Source organism: Octopus sinensis, linkage group LG15 (genome assembly GCF_006345805.1).
Source record: "Octopus sinensis linkage group LG15, ASM634580v1, whole genome shotgun sequence".
In the NCBI taxonomy this organism is placed as follows: domain Eukaryota; kingdom Metazoa; phylum Mollusca; class Cephalopoda; order Octopoda; family Octopodidae; genus Octopus; species Octopus sinensis.
In genome coordinates this window covers 22,818,908-22,843,351 of record NC_043011.1, presented here as the reverse complement: position 1 = coordinate 22,843,351, position 24,444 = coordinate 22,818,908, and the positions used below count along the sequence as shown (strand labels likewise).

The window sequence follows — 24,444 nt, the reverse complement described above, 5'->3', positions numbered from 1 at the left end:
CAAATCTGACCTCTTACACTTACCCTACACTTCATCGAAATCTGGGAACTATGAGACAATGCATGATAAATTCAAAACAATCTGAATAAATAAGCATTACATTCGACAGAGTATTCTGAATGCTAAAAGGTTAAAGACAGCCTGTTCTCTCAAAGTGTTCTGCTCTAGACTTTGTCTTCCTGTACTAACCCATAAGTCAGCAGAGAGTGCAAGTAGGTCACACACCCCATACTTTCCCACTACTTCTAAGATCCCCTGTCAACCTTTCTCTGAGATGTTCTGGCAAGAACTAAGAGTCCATCACACTCAAAGGGATCATGATGTCTGCTTCTTCACCATCTCAAGTATTTCTGTCCTTATGTGCTGCTACTGTCAGATATCCATTGACCTTATATGTTCATCTGTACTTTTGACATGCATTATTTCTTTTGTTCTGCTGGGTTTCAGGCAGCCCTCCTAACCAGCCATATAACAAGATATACTGGATCTCTCTCTTTCTCTGTCTGTTTCTCTCTCTCTCTCTCTCACACACACACATTCTCTCTCTATCTCTCACACACATTCTCTCTCTATCTCTCACACACATTCTCTCTCTTTCTCTCGCACACATTCTCTCTCTATCTCTCACACACACATTCTCTCGCTGCTGTTACGAATTGGTATTGTTTGAGATTATGTAACACAAGTATTACTCGAATGGTATTTTCATTAGGTTACTGACATGGTTTTGACCTTTTTTTTTTATTACTTTCTTATTGTTAAACTTTTATAGACTGACATATATGTATATATATCATGGTTTTCAGAAACATGTTTGTCCAGATGTTGTCAAGTTTACCAATTATGTGGCTCACCAAGCACCCTTGTCCGGTAAAGGCCAACTACCAGCACATCTTTCAAAACTGTTAGTACAACTGTTCACTTACGTTCTTATCATTTCTATACAATATAAATAACATTCTTTTATTTGTTTCAATCATTTGAGTGCGGCCGTGCTGGAGCACTGCCTTGAAGGATTTTATTCAAGCAAATCAACCCCAGAACTTATCTTTTAAGCCTAGTACTTATCATATCAGTCTCTTTTGCTGAACTGTTAAGTTATGGGAGTGTAAACACACCAACACCGGTTGTCAAGCTGTGATGGTGGTAGTGGTTGTGAGACAAATACAGACACACACACTCACACAAATATATATATGACAGGTTTCTTTCAGTTTCTTATTTCTTTATTGCCCACAACGGGCTAAACCTAGAGGGGACAAACAAGGACAGACATATATATATATATATATATAATGTGTGTGTGTGTACATGTATTTGTGTGTCTTACTGTCTCCTTGCCTTGACATTATATAATTGTTGTAAATGAATGTTTATCATACAAATGGTGTCCTTCATTACCAATCATTCCTGAAAACATGTCTGGTCATGGAAAAATGTTACCTTACTTGGAAGCAGGTGAGGGTTGGTGACAGGAAAGGCACCCAGCTGTAGAAAATTCACTTCAACAGATTCCCTCTAACCCATGAAAGCATGGGTGGAGAAAGTAAAAAAAGACATTAAAACAATGATGAGGGGGAATATTTTAATAGAGGCAGTTTGAGCTGGGTTGATATTAAAAGGATAATTCACATGGTTTACACTCATGTTACAGTAGAAAACACCTGGACTACTCTTTCACTGCAGTTGGTGAAACGAAAGGCATCCTCATCATTTAATTTCTGTTTTCCATGCTGGCATGGGTTGGACGGTTTGACAGGAGCTGGCTAAGCAGTGGACTGCACCAGGTTTGGCCTTTAAAGGCTGGATGTGTTTTTGCATGGTCTTCAATGGCTGGATGTGTTTTTAATCTGGTACCACAGAATCCAAAGCAAAAATATATAATCAGAAATGCCCAAATGTATCAACAGAACCACTACAAAATGCATTGTTTCTGTGAGCATTAAAGGGTATGTATAAGGTTGGTTGGTGTACAGTAAATCAATCTCACTCATGTTAGCATAAAAAGGAAAAAGAAAAAGATGGAAAACCAGATGGTGTTTATGATTGATTATATATGGATGGATGTATGTATGTGTGTGTATATATATATATATACACACACATACACACAAGCACAGATAAATATATATTATATATATACACACACACGATAAATATATATTGTGTATATTTTGTATTGATTTTAAGCAGTGTTTTAAAACCAGATCCATTTCTTCTTGCAATGAAATAACATATATGCATAATTATTTTATTCCTTTTTGTCTTTTATTTTTACTTTTTTTTTTCTTGTCATGTTACCATGTTATTTTTATTAACGACTGAGGTATGCTAATGAGGTAGAGTAGGTGTTATCTGGCTTATTGCAACACACTGAAATGAGCTTGTGAAATAGTTAACAAATCAAGTGTCTTCCTCAGTTGGTGTTTTCTTCTTTTCTGAGAATGGATTGAAATTTAAGATTTGGATAATTAGTTCTTTTGGGTTTGACACTGAAAATATTTACACGTAATTATCAGCTGGTATTTTTCTACATTCTATATCTTGACATTCAGCTGTCTTTTAAGTAGAACAGGTAAACTTGCTGAAATTTGTATGAATTTCTTCATTTATTTCTTTTAGTTGCCATTTTTGCTTTTATAGGTGTGAACCACTTGCAAAACTAAACACAAACTCTGAGAATAAAGAAATAGTCAAAATATTATGATATTTATGACACCACAGACAAAAATATGGTTTTAAAAAAAGGTCAACCTGCCAAAGCTGTCAAAACATTTAATTGGTTTATTTTAATTTTTTTTTCTTAATCACAATTTGTGAACAGGTTTCCACTAAGCTACTAGTTCACTATACCTCTGAAGGCAAAAGTTGTATTAGGGTAACTTAGTGCAGAATAAATATTGCAAGGGAACTGGTTTGAAAAGCACAACTTTTTTTTTTTGTCTCTTATCTTTCATCTGTGTGAATTAGTGAACAATAGAAATACCCCCTCCCCCCACATACACATCAGTAAAAGGTTTTAGTTTCCTTTACCAAATCTCAGTCTTAATCCTTTAGCATTCAGGTTACTCTGTCAGATGTACTGCTTATGTATTCGCATTGTTTTGAACTAATTATCTTGTAGCTTTGAGATTTTGATGAAGTGATTTATTTTTGGGATAACATTGTTGGGTAGGTGTGAGAAGCCAGATCTTGCCGTTTTGAACATGAAACAAGTACAATGTAATAGAAATCTCTTGCTCAAAGTGCCATGCAGTGGAATCTAATCTTGATCTATGTGGTTCGAAATTGAAGTCCTTAATTTCACATTCATACCTACATGTAAGAATCTATTGATTCTCGCTTGTAGACATCGAGTTCCGGTTAAGAACTCCATTGTAATCAATAGTAATGTACAGTTGCTTACAGTATACTGCTGGTATTTTGTTTACTTACATTTCTTTTTCTTCAGTTTAGTTCTTATGAAATGACAATAATATAAATTGAAGGCTGTATGGTTAAGAAGTTTGCTCTGCAAACATGTGGTTCTAGATTGAATCCTACTGCATGCTACTTCCTATTTCTTTACTGCCCACAAGGGGCTACACACAGAGGGGACAAACAAGGACCGACAAACGGATTAAGTAGATTATATTGACTCCAGTGCGTAACTTGTACTTATTTAATCGACCCTGAAAGGATGAAAGGTAAAGTTGACCTCAGCGGAATTTGAACCCAGAATATAATGGCAGACAAAATACCGCTAAGCATTTCGCCTGGCGTGCTAACGTTTCTGCCAGCTCGCCGCCTTACTGCATGCTACTTCTAACATCACCTCAGGTTGTCCAATGCCTTGAAGTTGAAATATGGTCAACAGAAACTATTTGGAAACCATGTGTTGGTTTAGTGGTTAGCATGTGGTTTACAACAGACAAAGTTTAGTTGCCATAGGTGATCTTACAATATTTTTCTGTCTTCAATGTATAAAACAAATACAATACTATATCTTGATACTTTGGGACTGAATGTCCCATTAACAGATCACTGATATGAATAATTCTAACTTGTTAGGTCAAGACTTCTAATTTAGATGGTTGAAACTGTCTGGTCACTTTGGTTGAGTGGTTAGCACAGTCATGTGATTTATGGCAGATATAAGGCTTGATTTTTGTGGGCCATCTTACAACTAATTTCTGTTTTACACACATATGCATATATATGTGTGTATACATATGTATGTAGCGTCATCATCGTTTTAATGTCCACTTTTCCATGCTTGCATGGGTCAGACAGAACTTGTTGAGGCAGATTGTCTATAGCTGGGTGCCCTTCCTGTTACCAATGACATGTATATATATATATATATATATATATATATATATATATCCGAGGTAGAGGTAGACCCAGGAAGACATGAGATGAGGTGGTTAAGCATGACCTTCAAACGTTGGGCTTCACAGAGGCAGTGACGAAAGACTGAGATCTCTGGAGATATGCCATGACTGCGAAGACCTGACAAATAACGTGAGTTCATGGGTGTTTATTGCACCAGCTTCACATAGCAGCCCCAGCCCATCCAAAGTACCTTTGGATCACAAGACGGCCTGCTGTGCTTGAGAAGATCTATTGAGTCAAGTACATCAACATCAAAATAAAAATCAAATGGAAATTGTAGTTGTGATATCTGTGCCAGTGGCACGTAAAAAGCACCATCTGAACGTGGCCGATGCCAGCGCCACCTTGACTGGCTTCCCTGCTGGTGGCACGTAAAAAGCACCAACCGATCGTGGCCATTGCCAGCCTTGCCTGGCACCTGTGCCGGTGGCATGTAAAAAACACCTACTACACTAATGGAGTGGTTGGCATTAGGAAGGGCATCCAGCTGTAGAAACACTGTCAGATCAATGCTTGTTTATTCACATTAGTTTGAATTAATTATGCATGATCACATAGCTTTGAGATTTCGATGATGTAATTGTTTATTTTTAAAATGGCATGCTAAGGTAGGTGTGAGAGGCTGGATCTCACCAGTTTCAGCACAAAACATGTAGAATATTTAGGTCTGATATGGCAAGTTTAAATGCTAAAGAGTTAATGTTTCTCGGCATGTACTAACTATATTGCTATTTTATTTCTTTTTTACAGGTCAGCAGTGGATTTATATGAAAAGTATCATGAAGAGACTATAACTAAATTTGCAAATTCTAAGTTAAATAAATAATTTTAATAAAAAATGTTTGTATTTTTGTTTGCATATTTTGATATTTCTTAAAAACCATCTTGACCAGTAGAGTAGTAGAACTGGGTACTGTGAGAAAATATTACCTTGCTTGGAAACGGGTATGGGTTGGCAACAGGAAAGGCAACTGGCTGCAGAAAATCTACTTCAACAAATCCAATCTGATATATATGTACAGCATGGAAAAGGAGACATTAAATGATGATGGCTGTGTGTGTGTCTGAGAGAGAGAGAGGCATATGTGATTAGGTAGTTTGCTTTCCAACCATGTCGTTTCAGGTTCAGTCCAAGTGTGTGGCACCTGGATAAATATCTTCTATAGCTCCAGGCTAACTAAAGGTTTGTGTGTGGATTTGGTAGACAGAAACTGAAAGGCCATCATGTGTGTGTGTGTGAGAGAGAGAGAGCGAACTTTTAACCACTCATACAAGTAGGCTTACATTATCATCATAGTTCTTTATATATACCCTTTAAATTAAAGTCACTTTTAACTTTCTATATCATCCTCAGTATCCCCTACTCTTATGCAGAGAATGTTTTATGCAATCAATTTTTGTATTACCCATGACTTTTTTTCTTTTATTTTGAGACCTTCAAGATTAATGCATGGCTTAGTGGTTAAGTTGTTGCATTCACAATCACATGATTGTGGTTTCAATTTCTGAACTGGGCAGTGCATTATGTCCTTGAGCAAAACACTTCATTTCACATTGCTCCAGCCCACTCAGTTGAAAATAAGTATCCCTGCGACTGACTATCATCCTGTTCGAGGGGAAATGTTGTGACCTTGGTCACTTATACTGGGTAACCATCTCTGTGAATCCTAGGGCTTAATAATGTTCAGGTATTTATGATGAGGAGGATGAAGACTAATTGGAGGAAGATACCCTAAAAACACAACTGCCTTGAATGCTTGCAAGAGAGTGGGCTCTTCCAAAGACTCTTGGGAGCCAGGTGATGGTATTAAATTGATTGATGATTAAGTCTACCACCCAAGTTTGCCACAGTGGGATTAGAACTCAGAATGCAAAGAGCTGAATAGATTGTGTAAAGTCTTGTGTTTGGTATGAATGAATTTGGCAATCCATCACCCTTAACTGGTATTTTATTTATTGATCCTTGAAGGAGGGTACCTGTGGATGAGTAAGCCCAGGAAGATATGGGACAAAGTGGTGAGAAAGAATCTTTGGACACTGGGCCACAATGAAGAAATGACAAGGGACCAGGAAATGTGATTTGCTGTACTTCACGAGACGCGTCAAGCTAAATAAAATTGCTGTCTTCCACACATACAGGCTTGTCCTTTCAGGTGCTGGTGCCACTTAAAAAGCAGCCAGCACACTCTGTTAAGTGGTTAGCATTACGAAGGGCATCCAGCTGTAGAAACCATACCACCACAGACAATTGGAGTTTGGCCAGCTCCATGTCAAACAGTCCATCCCACGCCAGCATGGCAAGTGGACATTAAACAATGATGAAGGATGAAAAGTAAAGTTGAGCTCAGAATGCCCAAAACTGGAATAAATACTGCAAAGCAATTTGTTTGATGCTGTACCAATACAATTCCATAGATCGGTGGTTATCAACTGGGGTCCAAATAAGATTTTGCAAACATTTCATCATCGTTTAACGTGTTTTCCGTGCTAGCACGGGTTGGAAGATCGGTGGTTATCAACTGGGGTCCAAATAAGATTTTGCAAACATTTCATCATCGTTTAACGTCCGTTTTCCGTGCTAGCACGGGTTGGACGGTTCGACTGGGGTCTGGGAAGCCAGGAGGCTGCACCAGGCTACAGTCTGATCTGGTAGTGTTTCTACAGCTGGATGCCCTTCCTAACACCAACCACTCTGTGAGTATAGTGGGTGCTTTTTACGTGCCACTGGCACAGGTGCCAGGGGAGTCTGGCAGCGGCCACGATCGGTTGGTGCTTTTTATGTGCCGATTGTGACTGCTGCCAGACTCCCCTGGCACGTAAAAAATTATCTGCAATAAATTGGTTATACTTTTACAATAGACAAAATATTTTAATTATATTTATACAATTCTTAATAATATTCAATCATAAAAATATAATAGGATTTTTTAAACATTAAATGACTGGTAGTCTCTATCCAAATAAAATAAGAATCAAAGTGAAAAATGTTTGAGAAACACTGTTAAAGATGATAATGCAGTAAATTTGAAAGGCAGTACCACATTAGGAATGCTTTCATTTATATACCATGGTTTAGGCCCTAAGTGCCATTAGAATCATAAGGGTACCATCTTGGGTATTTTTAGACCTAGTGGTCAATTTCTTTCAGAAAAAAATTGAGAGAAAGAAAGAATTTTTGTAGCTTTCCCCAAGCAATCCTAATACCTTGAGGAAGAAGGGGAAACTCACTTTGGTAATTACTGCATCCCACCTTGGTTACCATTATTATACAAACACTTCTTGGCAGGAAGTAGCATTCAGTTTGGTAAGCACTGTTATTCTAACACCTCTTGGGGGAAGGTACCACTAGATTTAGTAATCATCTCTTGGAAGGAGGTAATACTTATTTTCATAATCACTGCCATACCAACACTAATTTGGAGGAGGTACTCACTTTGCTTCTTAACTCTTTTTATTTAGTATCTATTATCTTTTACTTGTTCCAGTCATTAGACTGTGGCCATGCTAGGGCACCACCTTGAATTTTTAATCGAATGAATCAACCACAGTACTTTTTAAAATTTGGTACTTATTCTATCAGTATCTTTTACCAAACTGCTAAGTTACGGGGATGCAAACAAACCAACACTAGTTGTCAAGAGGGAAGGAGGTGGGGTGGAAACACAGACAGAAAGACATATACACTCATAGATATACCTACATGTATATATATATATATATATATATATATATATATATATATATATATATATATATATATATCATCATCATCATCATCATCGTTTTAACGTCCATTTTCCGTGCTAGCACAGGTTGGACGGTTTGACTGGGGTCTGGAAAGCCAGGAGGCTGCACCAGGCTCCAGTCTGATCTGGCAGTGTTTCTACAGTAGGATGCCCTTCCTAACGCAACTACTCCATGAGTGTAGTGGGTGCTTTTTACATGCCAGGGGAGACACACACATATATATATATGTATATATATACAACAGGCTTGTTTCAGTTTCTGTCTACCAAATTCATTCACTGGGTTTTGGTCGGATTGAGACTATAGAAGAAAGTTTCTTACTACACAACCACTCCTTTTTAAATGTTATTGTTTTGGGTTAATTGTTTTATATATTTACAATCTTCTGCCAATATGGCAGGACTCAGGACTTTAGTATAATTTGTCCTCTTAAGATCTTGATTGGACCAAGGTGTGAGGGATAATGTTGACTTGCATTTAAAAAAAAAATTTCAAGTTTTTTTTATTGTTTTGTTTTAACCACTGTCAACTCTATCTCTGTAGGTTCAACCATTCACGATTGATCTGAATACACATGGGTGAACTAAGAGTATAAAAAAGATATGTTAGTGTCTAAAAATCTAACAGCCACGATCGGATCGGTGCATTTTACGTGCCACCGGCACGGAAGCCAGTCAAAATTTAACAAAAGCATCTAAATATGAAATGTCGTGAAAATTGTTCAAACTGAAGTCCTTCTTGAGTGACACATTTTTCCATTTAAGTCAATACAGAATTACAGATTAGTATTTATGGAATTTTGATTTACTGTCGGGTGACTTTTGTTTAACCCTGTAAAGGTTGACTGCCCTGGGGATTAAAATCATGCCCACTAGCTAAGCCATTACACTTAACACTTTATTCACTATCTCACAGTGATTATAACAACCAAGAAGAGGACATTAGTCTGAATATATTTGTGTATAATATCCTGGTTATATTTAAAATTCTTCAACCGCTGTCACATCATAATCCTGGACGAGCAAATAACCTAACTAGGCAGGGCAGGTAACTGTTATTGCCATATATAAAAATACAAAGTATTTGAACATAGGTTTTCTTAAGTCAAACACAACTTGTATTTTGACCCAAATTCTTTATATGAAAATAGCTAAGTGCAAATATAATGGCATGTTTATTTAATAGCATATTTGTGGTAATGGTGGTGTAGGTTGTTGTCATTCTATATAGCAATAATCAACTTGATTTATAAAATTAATACTAATAGGTTTCACAACTGATTGATTTTATAATGTGAATATTTGGTATTGACTAAAAGTGTTTGAAGGAACACTGTGTGTGTTGGGGTTAATTGAATTATTAAAGAAAAAGTTGCTAATACAAAAAAATACAGGAAAATGAATGGGTGAGAGAACAGTATTATAACTAACTAACCTAGCAACTTGGCATCATTATGTTATGAATAGCAGTCACTTTACCTATAAGTTTTTACACAATAGCACTTGCATATTGACTAACATGCTTGTTCCTAATGTGACTGACTGGCTAATATATCAATTTAGGACTAACCTGTTCATTTAATCTCTACAATTTGAATAATCAATGATCCAATAGCTTAGAAGTTTCATATTTTTCATCATATCCAACATTTAGAAGGCAACGGATTTGAGTCCTTTACCAAGAAGTGCTAAGTATTGAATAACTAATTGTTATGTTTTTTTGGAGTTCAATGTCTGTTGGAACCATTGTTACTTTCTTAGACAAACCACAACACACTCACACACACAGACACACAAATAAAAGGGGAAAAAGATTAGTAACTATCTTGTTCAAGTTTATGAACATGAAAATAACATGATCATGACAGCTAATGAACTTGAGAAGAGATATTAAATAAAAGCTAACACATATCTCTTACCAAGGAACACTGGGAAATCCCATACGATACTGAAATAGAATCAAAAAAGAAACTAGTTCACTGAGAAGGTTGTATATACTCTTTATTCTTTTACTCGTTTCAGTCATTTGACTGTGGCCATACTGGAGCACTGCCTTTAGTCAAGCAAATTGACCCAGAACTTATTCTTTGTAAGCCTAGTACTTATTCTATCAGTCTCTTTTATCGAACCACTAAGTTACAGGGATGTAAACACACCAGCATCAGTTGTCAAGCGATGTTGGGGGAACAAACACAGAAACACAAACATATACACACACATACATATATATATACATATATACGACGGGCTTCTTTCAGTTTCCGTCTACCAAATATACTCAAAAAGGCTTTGGTCGGCCCGAGGCTATAGAAGACACTTTCCCAAGGTGCCATGTAGTGGGACTGAACCCAGAACCATGTGGTTGGTAAGCAAGCTACTTACCACACAACAACTCTGAAAATAAAAACCCAGATTCTAGAAGGAATAAACCACACTAAAAGCCTGGATTGGAGTACCAACAAGTTTATAACTTCACACCTTCAAGGTTATCTTTATGCATTACAGGAGCAAGAATTGCTATCAGGTGCCATCTATATATGAAGCAGAAGTAATCAACTGATAAATGCTGCTGCTGCTGCTACTTCATGCTTTTGTTTGATGAGGCTGGAGTCATCCCAGGTTAGTCGCCTCGGAGACATTATATGCATAGAGCCACCCAGGTCCACCAGTGCTCTTCGTCACTGGAGATCTTATGCCAGCACCTCTACATCCTTGATTTCTCATTGTAGGCATGCAGGGGTCTGTTCTGTTGTTGGGCCATCTGGTTTCTTGTGATCAGTATCATAAGGGGTTGATGGTTCTTCTGGGCAGGTTGTTGGTCTTCTGCTGAATAGTTGGATGATGGGGCTGCCATCTTGGTGATGAGCAATGGGTCACCATTACTCTGTAAACTCTCCAGGAGACCAACCTGTCTAGGTTGGCCCTATCAGGAACAAAGCTCCAGATGGTAATGCTCTCTCAGACCTATGGAACAGTCATTGAATTCAAAAAGATATAACAGTTAGTCATTCAATACTTTGACTTATATAAAACAAAACTAATGATATAAACCACATTGATGCCAACAGTGAAAGAATGTCATTCAGATGCTAACTTCCTATGTGTTGGCCAGAATAAACTAGAAAAGAGTTTAAAAAAAAAATTCTATGAATAAATAGGCACAGGAGTGGCTGTGTGGTAAGTAGCTTGCTTACTAACCACATGGTTCTGGGTTCAGTCCCACTACTACTGGCACCATGGGCAAATGTCTTGTACTATAACCTCGGGTCGACTAAAGCCTTGTGAGTAGATTTGGTAGACGGAAACTGAAAGAAGCCCGTCATATATATGTATATGTATATATATGTGTGTATGTGTTTGTGTTTTTGTGTTTATCCCCCCCAACATCGCTTGAGAACCGGTGCTGGTGTGTTTACGTCCCCGTAACTTAGCGGTTTGGCAAAAGAGTCAGAAAGAATAAGTACTAGGCTTACAAAGAATAAGTCCTGGGGTCGATTTGTTCGACTAAAGGCGGTGCTCCAGCATGACCGCAGTCAAATGACTGAAACAAGTAAAAGAGTAAAGAGTAAATACTGAAGCCAATGGATTGAAAGAGTATTATTGGAACCTAATAATTATTTTAAATTTTGGTGCAGAATACCAGCATTTTTTTAGTGAGTTTGAGAGAAGTTGGATTTAATCTATCCCAATATGTACATGATGGGATAACTTTATTTTATTGACCCTGAAAAAGATGAAAAGCAAGAGAAGTTGACCTGAAGGCAGGGGGAGGGGGAAGGGGGAGGTGGGGAATTTGGATAGAATTATCAAGGGAACATAAAAAAGCAGAGAGAGAAATGCCACTAAGTATTTGTTGATGTACTACCAAATGTGGCCAGCTTGCGCACCCTTTTGAACCCTAATAATAAAAAAAGCAATGTAAATTAAGAAAACACAACTGCTTTTGAAAGTTAATCAATTTAAAAATAATAAACTACACGCCAATAAACTCATCTGACCAGAGCACTGGTGTCTGATGTGGAGGGTAGAGAGTGAGAGAAAGTTGTGGAGAAAGAGTACAACAGGGGTCGCCCCCCCCCCCCTGTCGGAGCCTTGTGGAGCTTTTAGGTGTTTTCGCTCAATAAACACACACAACGCCCAGTTTGGGAATTGAAAACGCGATCCTCTGACAGCGAGTCCACTGCCCTATCCATTGGGCTATTGCGCCTCCACAAATTAAATATGCCTTTTTAAAGAGTCCACTGCTCTAACCACTAGGCCATGTGCTTCCACAGGTGGGTGGTATTGAAGGAAGGGACTTTGTGCCAAGTGATGAGAGGTAAGAGTATGACAGAGGAACAGATACAGGTGTCTTGCTGTAGAGAAGATATATATAGTTACCCCATTAAGAGGGTGAGAGGGAGTGAGAGTAAGAGAGAACAAAGAGAGATGGTGGCATATTCTCAAGGTACAAGGATGTGAATATAAATGGAATGGTAGAGGATTGTCCACAGTGCCTGAGTTGAGAGTTCATGTGAATGCAAATGGAGGGAGCAGGGAATGCAGCGACTGGAGTGGGGGCAACAGGGTAGGAATGATACAGTTGGCAGGGTGGGGAGGACAGGATTGGGCTTCAGGAGTGGGGGAGGGGATGAGATAAGCATAGTGCATGAAGAAGAGATGTAGTTTGATTTATTGGGGTAGGGGTATGAAAAATTTAATGTTACATGTGGGTGGAACATACAGTACTTCCAGAACTGTTTTGCTGAGGTGGGCAGGTCTTCTTAAGAGCTTCATATTGCCAGATATCTCGATCCCTTGTCACTTCATCTACGAGGTCAAATTGACCAAATGAATGTATACAGTTAGAAAAAGCTTGCACTGTTTTAGTTACAAAACCTTTCAGTATTGCTCATATCATTAGAATCCATTCAGACAAAAGTACATATAATTTTAAAAAACAAAAAAAGAAAGAAAGAAAAAAATACACAAAAAAAACTCATCTAACGTTCCATATGACTCAGCTTATGTAAACAAAGTGAAGGAGAAATAGGTAACAAATTTTTATTTATGGATTCACAAGTTTCCTTTTACTTGGTCAAGATAACAACAGACTCGCTCTGGTGCACTGATTTGGTTTTGACTCTGAATGTATGCTTGTGACATATATTTTACAAAATATTTTAAGTACACTGTTTACATTAGTCAAACTGGTGCCCTCATCTCGATTGTTGCTTTCATTACATTTCGGCTGTTGAACGCTCCAGCCTTCTTCAGGTGTCTTGTGACTCACCTTAATGCCTTGCCTGGGATTGGGCTCAGGATCTCTAGGTGACTGTACTGCGTTAACCAATGCCTTATCATCCACAATGCTAAATTCACTCTGTCACCGCTAATAGGCATAGTGTAGTAGATAAAGGTACTGGTGAGTGCAGGGCAGTCTCCTAGAAGTTCTGAGTTCAATTCCAGGTAAATGAATCAGAAGACACCTGAAAAAGGCTGGATTGGGCACCAGCTGAAACATAGTGAAAGCAATAATCAAGATGAGGCTACCAGTCTGATTCATGTAAACATTGTATATAATACAAATTTCTAATCTCAGAAATAGAGAATTGAAGATTATTTTAAATTAAAAAAATACTAATAAAAATTATTTTTTATAAAATTGAATCAGGAGCTGGGCCAGATCCAAGCCATGACTTCCTCTGTGTTTGACACATCTGGTATATGCTGTATTTTGACATATAACTTGGATAATGGGTTCAGATTGTTGCCAAGCATTTCCATTTTACAGATGTAAATTTACAATCATTCAAACGTCTGGAACACTTCCGGTCCCAAGCATTTTCAATAAAGGATTCTCAACTGTATTTATTTTATTGATCTTGCTTTCTCTCACAGCACAAAATCAACACACATTTATATTTTATTTAATATCGAAGTTGACTGGGATACTGTGAATTAAGTGTCTGTGTTTGCCATGGATACATTGTACAGTAACTAGAGACACTTCTGTTCCTGTATGCTTGTTGCCAATCACCTTATCAGCTCAGTAAGATGTTTGACTTAATGATTTGATTTTGTTTGTTTTGTTTTTTAATAACAATATACATGAATTGTTACTGTTTTAACCCATGTCAGTCTTAATCGAGAACATCCTGTCTATAATCACCCCATCATTTTTTCTTTCAGGCATAATGTATCTTGGACTACATTTTCTGAAGTGAGCATTTTTTTTTCAATTTTCCACACAATAAGATTTGATATAAGGGAAATTTAGTCACTATTTCCAGCTGGCAGAGCAACCGTATAAGGATTTTCTTGTGTTGACAAACAGTATAGAAAAGACAGAAAAAGAAATGAAAATTATCTTGGAATGAAAAAGAGGAAAATTATTGAATAATATAATGAGGAAATTAGCTTTACATACAAAATCTTTTATCTTCTATCTTTCAGTTACTGAATTGCAGCCACGCTGGGGCACCGCCTTGAATGGCTTAGCCAAACAAATTTACCCCAGTACTTAGATCTTATGCTTGGTACTTATTCTATCAATCTCTTTTGTCAAACTGCTATGTTGCACGGATGGAAAGAAATCAACATTGGTTGTCAAGTAGAGGTGCGGGAAACACACACATATATATGTATACATACACATATAAATATTTATACGCCGCCCAGACTGGCCTCTGTGCCGGTGGCACGTAAAAAGCACCATCCAAACGTGGCTGATGCCAGCGCCGCCTTGACTGGCTTCCGTGCCGGTGGCACGTAAAAAGCACCAACCGATCGTGGCCACTGCCAGACTCCCCTGGCACCTGTGCCAGTGGCACATAAAAAGCAGCAACTACACTCACGGAGTGGTTGCCGTTATGAAGGGCATCCAGCTGTAGAAACACTGCCAGATCAGACTGGAGCCTGGTGCAGCCTCCTGGCTTCCCAGACCCCAGTCGAACCGTCCAACCCGTACTAGCACGGAAAATGGACGTTAATCAATGATGATGATGACGACGATGATATATATATATATACATTGGGATCAGAGTATCAACTATCATTATACACAAAATGAACCACTTAAACAATAAATACATTGCTCACCAAGACTAATTACTTTGCTTTCAATGAAAGTGTTACTCATTTAGGGGCTGGTCTGGCTGTATGGTAAGAAGTTTGCTTCCCAGCTACACAGTTCTGGGTTCAGTCCTACTGCATGAACTTTGAGCAAGTGTCTTCTACTACAATCTCTGGTTGATCAAAGCTTTGTGAGTGGATTTGGTAGGTGGAAACTGAAAGAAGCCCATTGTGTGTAAGTGTGTGTATATATATATATATATATAAATTTAATGAAATGGATAAATGAATTATCTTGTTACTATATGTGAATGAATTATCTTAGTATTGATAATTCGGTTAATCGATACCTGGGTAGCAAATTCACGTCAGAAGACACGGTTGAAGCTGCATGCTAAGGGCAGAAACCCCGTGTTCTTGTGTGGTAATTTGTGTGTTTTTTTTATATGGATATATGAAAGAATGGAGTCGAACGAAGATCACTGTGGATATCATGTAGGCAGTCACCAAAAAGTTTTTGTTCGTCTTGAGGCTGATAGAGGTTCCTTGTCTTTCCTGATGAGAAGATGGCATAATGCACCCTTTATTCCTTCGGAATTAAGAGTATGCAGTCTTCGAAACATGTGTTGAGAGTAAAGGAATTTTGTTAAAATCTTCGTTCGACTCCATTCTTTCATTTATATATATATATATATATATATATAATAGTTATCACCATACTAATATGGCATTCTTATAAAAATAAGAATAAAGCTGTCCGCTTATTAGAGAGACTTAGTAATTTTAATATTTCTATTATATATATATATATATATATATATATATATATATATATAAAATGACACAGAAAACAACACTAAAAATATCCAGATATTTTATTAGCAACCTCAATTACAATTGGGTCAAGTTGAGGAAAAATCTCTTGAAAAAATAAAAGTACCTGTCACCTGGTTATATTCCAAACTTTCTCTCTTAACTTCAACAACAATTATGCTGATTAATTTTTCATTCTAAAGGTGATGCAGCAGTACAAAGTAACGATGCAATACTTGCAATGTAATGATTTCAAATGAGTAGGTAAAAGAAATAGGGAGAAATCAGAAATTACTAATTTTACCCCATCACTCCTACACTTTATTTTTTTTTTCAGACATTTAACATGAGAGGGTCAATGCTTCTATAGCCCAACAGAACAAAACCCTGAACTATCGGGACCTGGCAGTGAACTATCTTTTCCAGTCTGTGACTTTTGAGACAGTTGGGGTGGCTGGGCTGCTAACAGTGGGATTCTTGCCATCATTGGTAACTCGCCTTACTGAGGTGCCAGGTGAGCCCGTGAGGGTGCTTGACTTTTCCATTCCAGTGCCTTTGCCTTGCCATCACCTGTGATAATGCCGTGAGAGTGTTGGCTTGCTTCAGTAGGTTCTGTTGGACCTTGTAATGTGCGACTAATTGAGGCATTTTGCTGCATTTATGTTTTTTGCTTTTTTTGGTTTGTATAAATTAAACAATAGTTGCACTCAATTTTAAATAAGAAAATGCATGACAATAAAATAAATTATTATATTAAATATACAATATATTATATTAAATATATAGGCGCAGGAGTGGCTGCGTGGTAAGTAGCTTGCTTAACAACCACATGGTTCCGGGTTCAGTCCCACTGCGTGACATCTTGGGCAAGTGTCTTCTGCTATAGCCCCGGGCCGACTAATGCCTTGTGAGTGGATTTGGTAGACAGAAACTGAAAGAAGCCTGTCGTATATATATATATATATATATATATATATATATATATATATATATATGCGTGTATATGTTTGTGTGTCTGTGTTTGTCCCCCTAGCATCACTTGACAACCGATGCTGGTGTGTTTACGTCCCCGTCACCTAGCGGTTCGGCAAAAAGAGACCGATAGAATAAGTATTGGGCTTACAAAGAATAAGTCCCGGGGTCGATTTGCTCGACTAAAGGTGGTGCTCCAGCATGGCCGCAGTCAAATGACTGAAACAAGTAAAAGAGAGTAAAAGAGAGTAAAGAGAGTAACCATATTTTAAGTTAACACTAAACAGATATAATTTATAGGTATTTATTTCATCAACTCCTTAGGGGCGGAAACCCTTCAAAGGGGTTAGCAGAGGACCCAAACTTAGTTGAGTACTACTGGTAACACTTCTGCATATTATAGGTCTTTTTTGCTTAGTTTTTTTTTTCTATCCGTATGTGAGTGTAGGGGTTTGTGTACCTTAAGGTTACGTTTATACATGTGAACTGGTGATGAGAAAAACTTATTATTATTAATATTATTATTATTATTATTATTATTATTATTATTATTATTATTATTATTATTATTATTATTATTATTATTATTAAGTTCCAGGATAACTGAATCCTAATGTTTCGAACTGAAAATCTTGATCAAAGATGAAAGGAGATGGTTGTAAATCGGTTTTAAGATGAAGACGACCGACTGAATATATTTTATTATATATATTATATTATATTATATTATATGTATGTGTGTATGTATGTATTTGGATCTTTTTCATTTTCTTACAAACTAAAAAATAACGTACTTTTTGATATAGTTTTGCATGCAAATATTGTAGTTCTATTATTTTGATACAAAAACTTACAAGCATTTAAAGTTGCCATGGCAACTACGGTAGCAAATAGTTTCGACTTCCGCTTGTGAGGACACTGGACTCCTTTGATTGGCTAAAAAATATATAACTTTAAAAGCTTCCATCTTGTTTATTATTAATTTTTCGATAAAATGAATGCGATATTCGTCATCAACATGCAAAATTACATATGTGTGGAAAATTTGAAAACAATCCATTGAGAATTGAAAAATCTTCAAGTGGTTGGAAGGAAACGAAAAAGATCCATGTATTTTAAATATGGATAGATTGATAGATAGACAGACAGACAGATAGATAGATAGATAGATAGATAGATAGATAGATAGATAGATAGATAGATAGAGAGAGAGAGAGATAGAGAGAGAGAGAGAGGGGATGTGTGTGTGTGTGTCCATACATGTGTATTAAATGCTACTTAACAGGGTATTCTTGATAATCAGTTTAAAGTTCACAGTTGTAGGCCATGGTAGGAATATCTTTGTTGGCATGGTGAGTGAGGACGCACCAATCCGGCTTTATCAATATCTCCCCCCCCTCTTTTTCCCTATCTACTCTATCCGCCACTACTACTACTACTACTACCACTACTACTACCACTACTACTACCACTACTACCACTACTACTACTACTACTACTACTACGTTTGTTATTTCCTTGTTCTTGCTATACCACTGTTTAACTATTTACGTAACTGGTGGGTTTAGTAGTCGAACAAAGTGATCGGCCTTAGAAACTAAACAAACCTGCACAGTTCATCTGATGATGTATACACGAACCTCTTGATTATTCACTCTGCGCCAGTCAGTCAGCGATCATTGTTTAAATTGAGCACATCGCATATTTTGGTTACTTTCTCTGCTTTGTTAATAACAGAGAGAAAGAAAGAAGTGTTAAGCAAATAGCAATAAATACATCAGCTTTCGATATTCAACATCCGATGTAATAGAAATTTATATCCATCACTAATACTGGACTAAGGAAGGAATAACTTTCCGTCTAAAATTATACGTTTCATCAAATAATATATTTATCGTTTTTTTTTTTAATTGAAATGTCTGAAAAGCCTAATGTTATTAGTCATAATAAAAGATTGACTGAGAATTTTCTAGATAAATACAGACGGCAACCAGGGGAAACCCCGAAAGATGAAGTGGACGGTTCGAAAGACTGGTGCTACGACTGTTTCGTTCATTATGATAAAAACAAAGACGGATTTTTGGATTTGGATGAATTTACCGAAATGCTTAAGGACATTTTCCCTGAATCGGACAGCTGTGCAGCTTCTATATCCAGAGAATTGCTAGAACTTTTAGATGAAGATGGAGATCATCTGTTGGGTAGACAGGAAAATCGATGGCAAGTATGGCTAAACCGAGTAATAAGACCAATTTCTGCTATTTTGATCATAGATGTCCAAAACGATTTTATCGACGGAACGTTATCATTAAAGAAATGTCCTGCAGGTCAGAATGGAGCAGATGTCGTCCCTGTAATTAACAAACTTATTAAGTTGGTAAAATTTGATTTGGTGGTGTATTCATTGGACTGGCATGATGACAAACATATATCTTTTATCGACAATCTACGTACAAGAACTTTACACTCCAGCTTTACTCGTTCTGTTGAAGAAATCCAGTTGTATGACAAAGTAACTTTTAGCTTGCCAGCAGCTCAGTCTCAGGTACTTTGGCCACGGCATTGTGTCCGGGGAACTTGGGGTGCCCAATTACATCGAGAATTATATGTCGCGCCGGGTTCAGTGCAGGTGTTTAAGGGCACTGACACCGACGTGGACAGCTACTCGGCTTTTTTCGACAACAACAGAGCTTCCCAAACACAGCTGTTTTCCATCTTGCAGAGCCACAACGTGACCGATGTTTATGTCTGCGGAATTGCCTATGACGTGTGTGTTAAGTACACAGCCTTAGATGCCCTTCATTTGGGCTTTCAGACCCACCTAATTGACGATGCATCCAAAGGAGTTAAACTGGAAGATATTGAGACAACTAAAACGGATTTAGTAGAGAAGGGTTGTTGTTTACTACAATCTCAACAGATTTCCGAAAATTTATCGAAGGCATTCCAGAATATTGACCGCGGACTATGGATTGCTCGGGCACTTTCCAATGTGTCATGTGTATCGTAACGATATTGCTGGTGAGACTCATTTCAAATTCTCATTTTATCACTTTCACTCTTTATATTCTTCCTTCCTTCTTTCTCTTTCTCTTTCACACATCTGTTTCTCTCTTTATTAAAATATTCATGTAGTTCATCCGTAAAGTTTTCATTCGACTGTTTACAGTTCTGTCGACGGATATTTTAGTACTTGGACCTATTGATTGTTTAGAACCCGGTCAATCATGATTGAGCATATTTCAATCGTGACTATCCCGTCTTTTAAATATACGTTATCTGATGTTGTTTTTCTTTATTTAAGACTAAAAAAGGTATGACTTTAGCCGTTATTTCTAGTAGATGGAACAACCACATAAAGAAGATCCCTTGTCGATTGTACATGTGAGTGTGTGTGTGTGTGCTCGTCATGCTTTAAATATGCATTATTATAACTAAGTTGTGATACTAGGTACTAAGGTGCGCGCACTCGGGCATCCGCGCTAGCTAGTCGTGACTAGTCGATCCTACCACGACTACCTAGCAAAGTAAATAAAACACAAAATAAATAAATTCTTTTACTCAAAGTAAATAATTTTTTTAAAAAACAAAGTAAATAAAACAAAAACACAAAGTAAGGATCGACTAGTCACGACTAGCTAGCGCGGATACGAGAGTACGCGAGTGCGCGCACCGGGACCACTCTTTTTTAGTAGTACCGTGATACTATAATGATTTGCTACACACTTACTCACGCATGCATGCACTCACTCATACAGACACACACACGCACATGCACACACACACACGCACACACACACATACACACACACACACACACACACACACACACACACACACACACACACACACACACACAGAGTATTGCAGTTAAATGAGTAATACGGTTCATGCTATTCACGCACCTAGTAACATTAACTACCATCATCGTTGTCGACGTAATCGTCCTCTTCTTCTCCATCATCATCGTCCTCCTCCTTTTCATCTTCATTTTCCCCCCACCTCCTCCTCCTCCTCCTCCTCCTCATCATCATCATCATCATCACAACCCATATCACTTTCAACACTGCTCACAACCAGTAATCATCATTGCTCACGACGACGACGACGACCACCATCATGATCATCATCATCGTCGTCGTCATCATCATCATCATCATCATCTTCATCATCATCATCATCATCATTCATCATCATCATCATCATCGTCATCGTCATCATCATCATCATCATCATCGTCATCATCATCATCATCATCATCATCATCATCATCATCATCATCATCATCATCATCATCATCATCATCATCGTCATCATCATCATCATCATCATCATCATCATCATCATCATCGTCATCATCATCATCATCATCATCATCATCATCGTCATTATCATCACCATCACGCAACTCATAACCACTACAGCACTCCTATTACCAGCATTTACTATAACAACAAACAACCACTGCAACATCAGTTTTTAACCATTCTCGACCCCACCCTCCTCCTCACCACACCTACCACTGCCGACCACTCCACCGCTTTCCCACCACCACCACCACCACCACAACATCCGTAGCCACGACACTCGACCACAACGACCATCGTTGCAATTACTATAACCACTGTAACTGTCAGAAACAATAACAACGTATAACCACGCTACTACTACTACCGTCACAACGATTTCAACCGTTGACACACCGTAAATAACACTACTGTATCCATTCAAACTACTACTACTACTACTACTACTACTACCACCACCACCATCACCACTAATAATTCTAATTTATGTCGTGAGTTGTTTCCCCTATCCTTCATCAGAGAGTTTAAAAGGTCTAAAAAGTTCAGAGGGCTAATGCATGTATATATAAATATACATACACACTCATATATATATATATATATTTGACCTCGTGTGTACCGTTGACGATTTTTTTCCCTCTGTCTTCTCTTCTCTGGATCTTTCCTTCTCCTATTTTTCTGACGAAGAGCTCCGCTCGAAACGTTAAACCCTCCTTCTTTCCTTCTTTCCTGAGCGTCCAATAATACTATATTTGTTCCACGTCCTCGCGGTGTTGTGTTTTTTTTTTGTGCTTTCTTGTCTGGATTAACTTTATATATATATATATATATATATATATATATGCATTTCCACATACGCCAGCTTAATTTAATTCGTCCTTAGTCGAAAGACACTTGTTGTTATGTCCTGTTATTATTTTTATTGTATTTGTGTAACATTGTCCGTTTTTTTTCCGTCCTTGTTTTTGTATACATTCGCTGCTTTCTCCCAAGGAATCTAATGCTCTTAGCTTAGTTTTTCCTTGGGGCTAGCCAGATTGGAGCAAGCCGAAATTGCGAAGATAATCTGGTACTTGACTAAGGAAAGAAAGCTTCGAATGACTCGTCCTTGTTTTCTTGGTATCGTCTGTCTGGATGTTTTGTTGTCCGATTTTGTATTTTTTTACATGCATACATACATACATACATACATACATACATACATACATACATACATACATACATACACACACACTTATATACATACACACACATATATACATTTTTTCACGCTGAGAGTTGCTGAAGCATGGAACAAACTGCCGGCATCAGTTGTTAGTTGTCGGAGCACTGCATCCTTCAAAACTTCCATGCTTTCTGAGATTCGCCAACACTACACCTAATTTTCTCCCCTCCATACACACACAAGCATGTATCTGACTCATGCATTGTTCGCTTTCCAGACATTTTTACATTACTGCATATACTCTGACAAGTTGTGGTGCACCTGAGCACTGTATACAATAATTTCATTATTATTATTATTATTATAAGAATCAGGTACCAGTAGGTACAGTGCATTACTCCTATTGAAGAGTGTATAAGAAGAGTAATAATAAGAGCAAAACAGGAGCAAGCAATAGAGTTTGAGAGGAGTACAACTTTGTAGAAAAGGTATTTGAAAGGAAATATATATACTGAAACAAGTAGAGAGAGAATGTATATATATATATATATATATATATATATATATATATATATATATATATATATATATATATATATATAACAAGAAAAAAGCAACAAAAATGGATCAATATTTCGGTACAATTGTTTCGTACGAAGACCACCTTTATTAAGGCTGCAAATATTGCAGCAAATACAAGTGACCCGTACTCATCAGCCGAAAAAACATCTGAGTTCTCAAAACATCTAAGGGGGTGAGGCTACACTCCTGAAACACCAGGGATAGTTCTATAAAAATCAGATTTAGATAATAAACGGACTTCCAAAGTTCTTTAATGTTGCACAGTCATATAACAGGCTTTAAAAAAGTATTTTAAAAAACCTCTTAGTTTCACAGAAAATGAAAATGTAAAACCATCCATAATGAAGTAGGTTTGAATTCTGGAGATATGAGGAGAGATTTCATACCCACAGACGATGTATTTATCCATAATTAGTCCATAATAAAGTGGGTTTCCTGATGTATGATGGTATGCTGGTTGCATTTCTTGTCATTTCTCAAAACTGCTATGTTAGAATTAGTTGTAGGAAATTTAGTGGAACGTAGAGACAATCACTCACATAGGGTATAATGGGGTAACCCTATTATACCCCATTATACGATTTTATTGTTTCGGCCTCGAAAAATTTACTGCCTAAGTTTTGAATAGTTGACAAAATCCGTTAGCTCTTTTGTAATTGAAAATTTTGCTCTACTCTTTATATATATATATTTCTTTACTACCCACAAGGGGCTAAACAAGGACAGACAAATGGATTAAGTCGATTACATCGACTCCAGTGCGTAACTGGTACTAAATTTATCGACCCCGAAAGGATGAAAGGCAAAGTCGACCTCGGCGGAATATGAACTCGGAACGTAACGACAGACGAAATACGGCTACGCATTTCGCCCGGCATGCTATCTCTTTATATATATATCAGTTGGTTAGCAACACTGATTTCTAAGAAATCTGACTGGTATTTTCAAGCCAGTTAGACGTTTATTTGGAGTAGCGTTTCTCACACTGACAAATACCAATCCCACCCACGAAAAAAGTATTATTGAAACTTTGGCATATCTACGCAAATGTGCCCCTTCGACTTTGTTTTCTCATAACTTCCACAGAAATGAGTATTTTTTAATGAAATCTTTTACAAATACGCTTCAGATGGTGTAGATTACGATTATATAGGAATTTGTGAAAAAAAAAAAAAAACAATCCTGAGGGTGCGTTGAGGAGTTTCTGAAAATTCACACGAATTGGCGTTGTTTCATCAAAACTTTCAGAAAATGGGTAATTTTTAATGAAATTTTCTACAAATAATTTTCAAAGTATGTAGATTACAATTATATCGGAATTTAATAAGAAAAAGAAAACTGGTGGACTCATACACATACATACTGACACACATCACGCATATTTACAAAATGCAACATGAAATTCCTAAAAAATATTGTGATGCGTGTCAGT

General features: G+C 37.3%; 2 protein-coding genes and 1 long non-coding RNA gene across 6 annotated transcripts in view; 2 read left to right on the top strand and 1 right to left on the bottom strand.

The window, feature by feature from the left end:
• LOC115219973 (nucleolar complex protein 3 homolog) overlaps positions 1 to 5,213 on the top strand; it is a 43,486-nt gene extending 38,273 nt beyond the window's left edge. The window contains exons 18-19 of the mRNA XM_029790276.2: positions 807 to 904; positions 5,125 to 5,213. Coding sequence (XP_029646136.1) covers positions 807 to 904; positions 5,125 to 5,200 — 174 coding nt within the window. The 3' untranslated portion in view covers positions 5,201 to 5,213. The remainder of the gene's footprint in view (positions 1 to 806; positions 905 to 5,124) is intronic.
• Positions 5,214 to 10,684: 5,471 nt separating this feature from the next.
• Positions 10,685 to 18,601, bottom strand: LOC118766239. Its single transcript, XR_005002140.1, has 3 exons — positions 18,464 to 18,601; positions 11,025 to 11,028; positions 10,685 to 10,698 (listed from the first exon to the last, which is right to left on the bottom strand). It is a non-coding gene; the product is annotated as an uncharacterized LOC118766239 (long non-coding RNA).
• The window catches only part of LOC115219817 (nicotinamidase), a 51,208-nt gene continuing 45,250 nt past the window's right edge, over positions 18,487 to 24,444 (top strand). For 3 of the 4 annotated variants that reach the window (XM_036509541.1, XM_036509540.1, XM_036509539.1), the window contains exon 1: positions 18,487 to 19,979. In XM_036509541.1, the coding sequence (XP_036365434.1) occupies positions 18,874 to 19,968 (1,095 nt within the window). In that variant the 5' untranslated portion in view covers positions 18,487 to 18,873 and the 3' untranslated portion in view covers positions 19,969 to 19,979. The remainder of the gene's footprint in view (positions 19,980 to 24,444) is intronic. The other variant, XM_029790096.2, reaches the window with a different exon arrangement.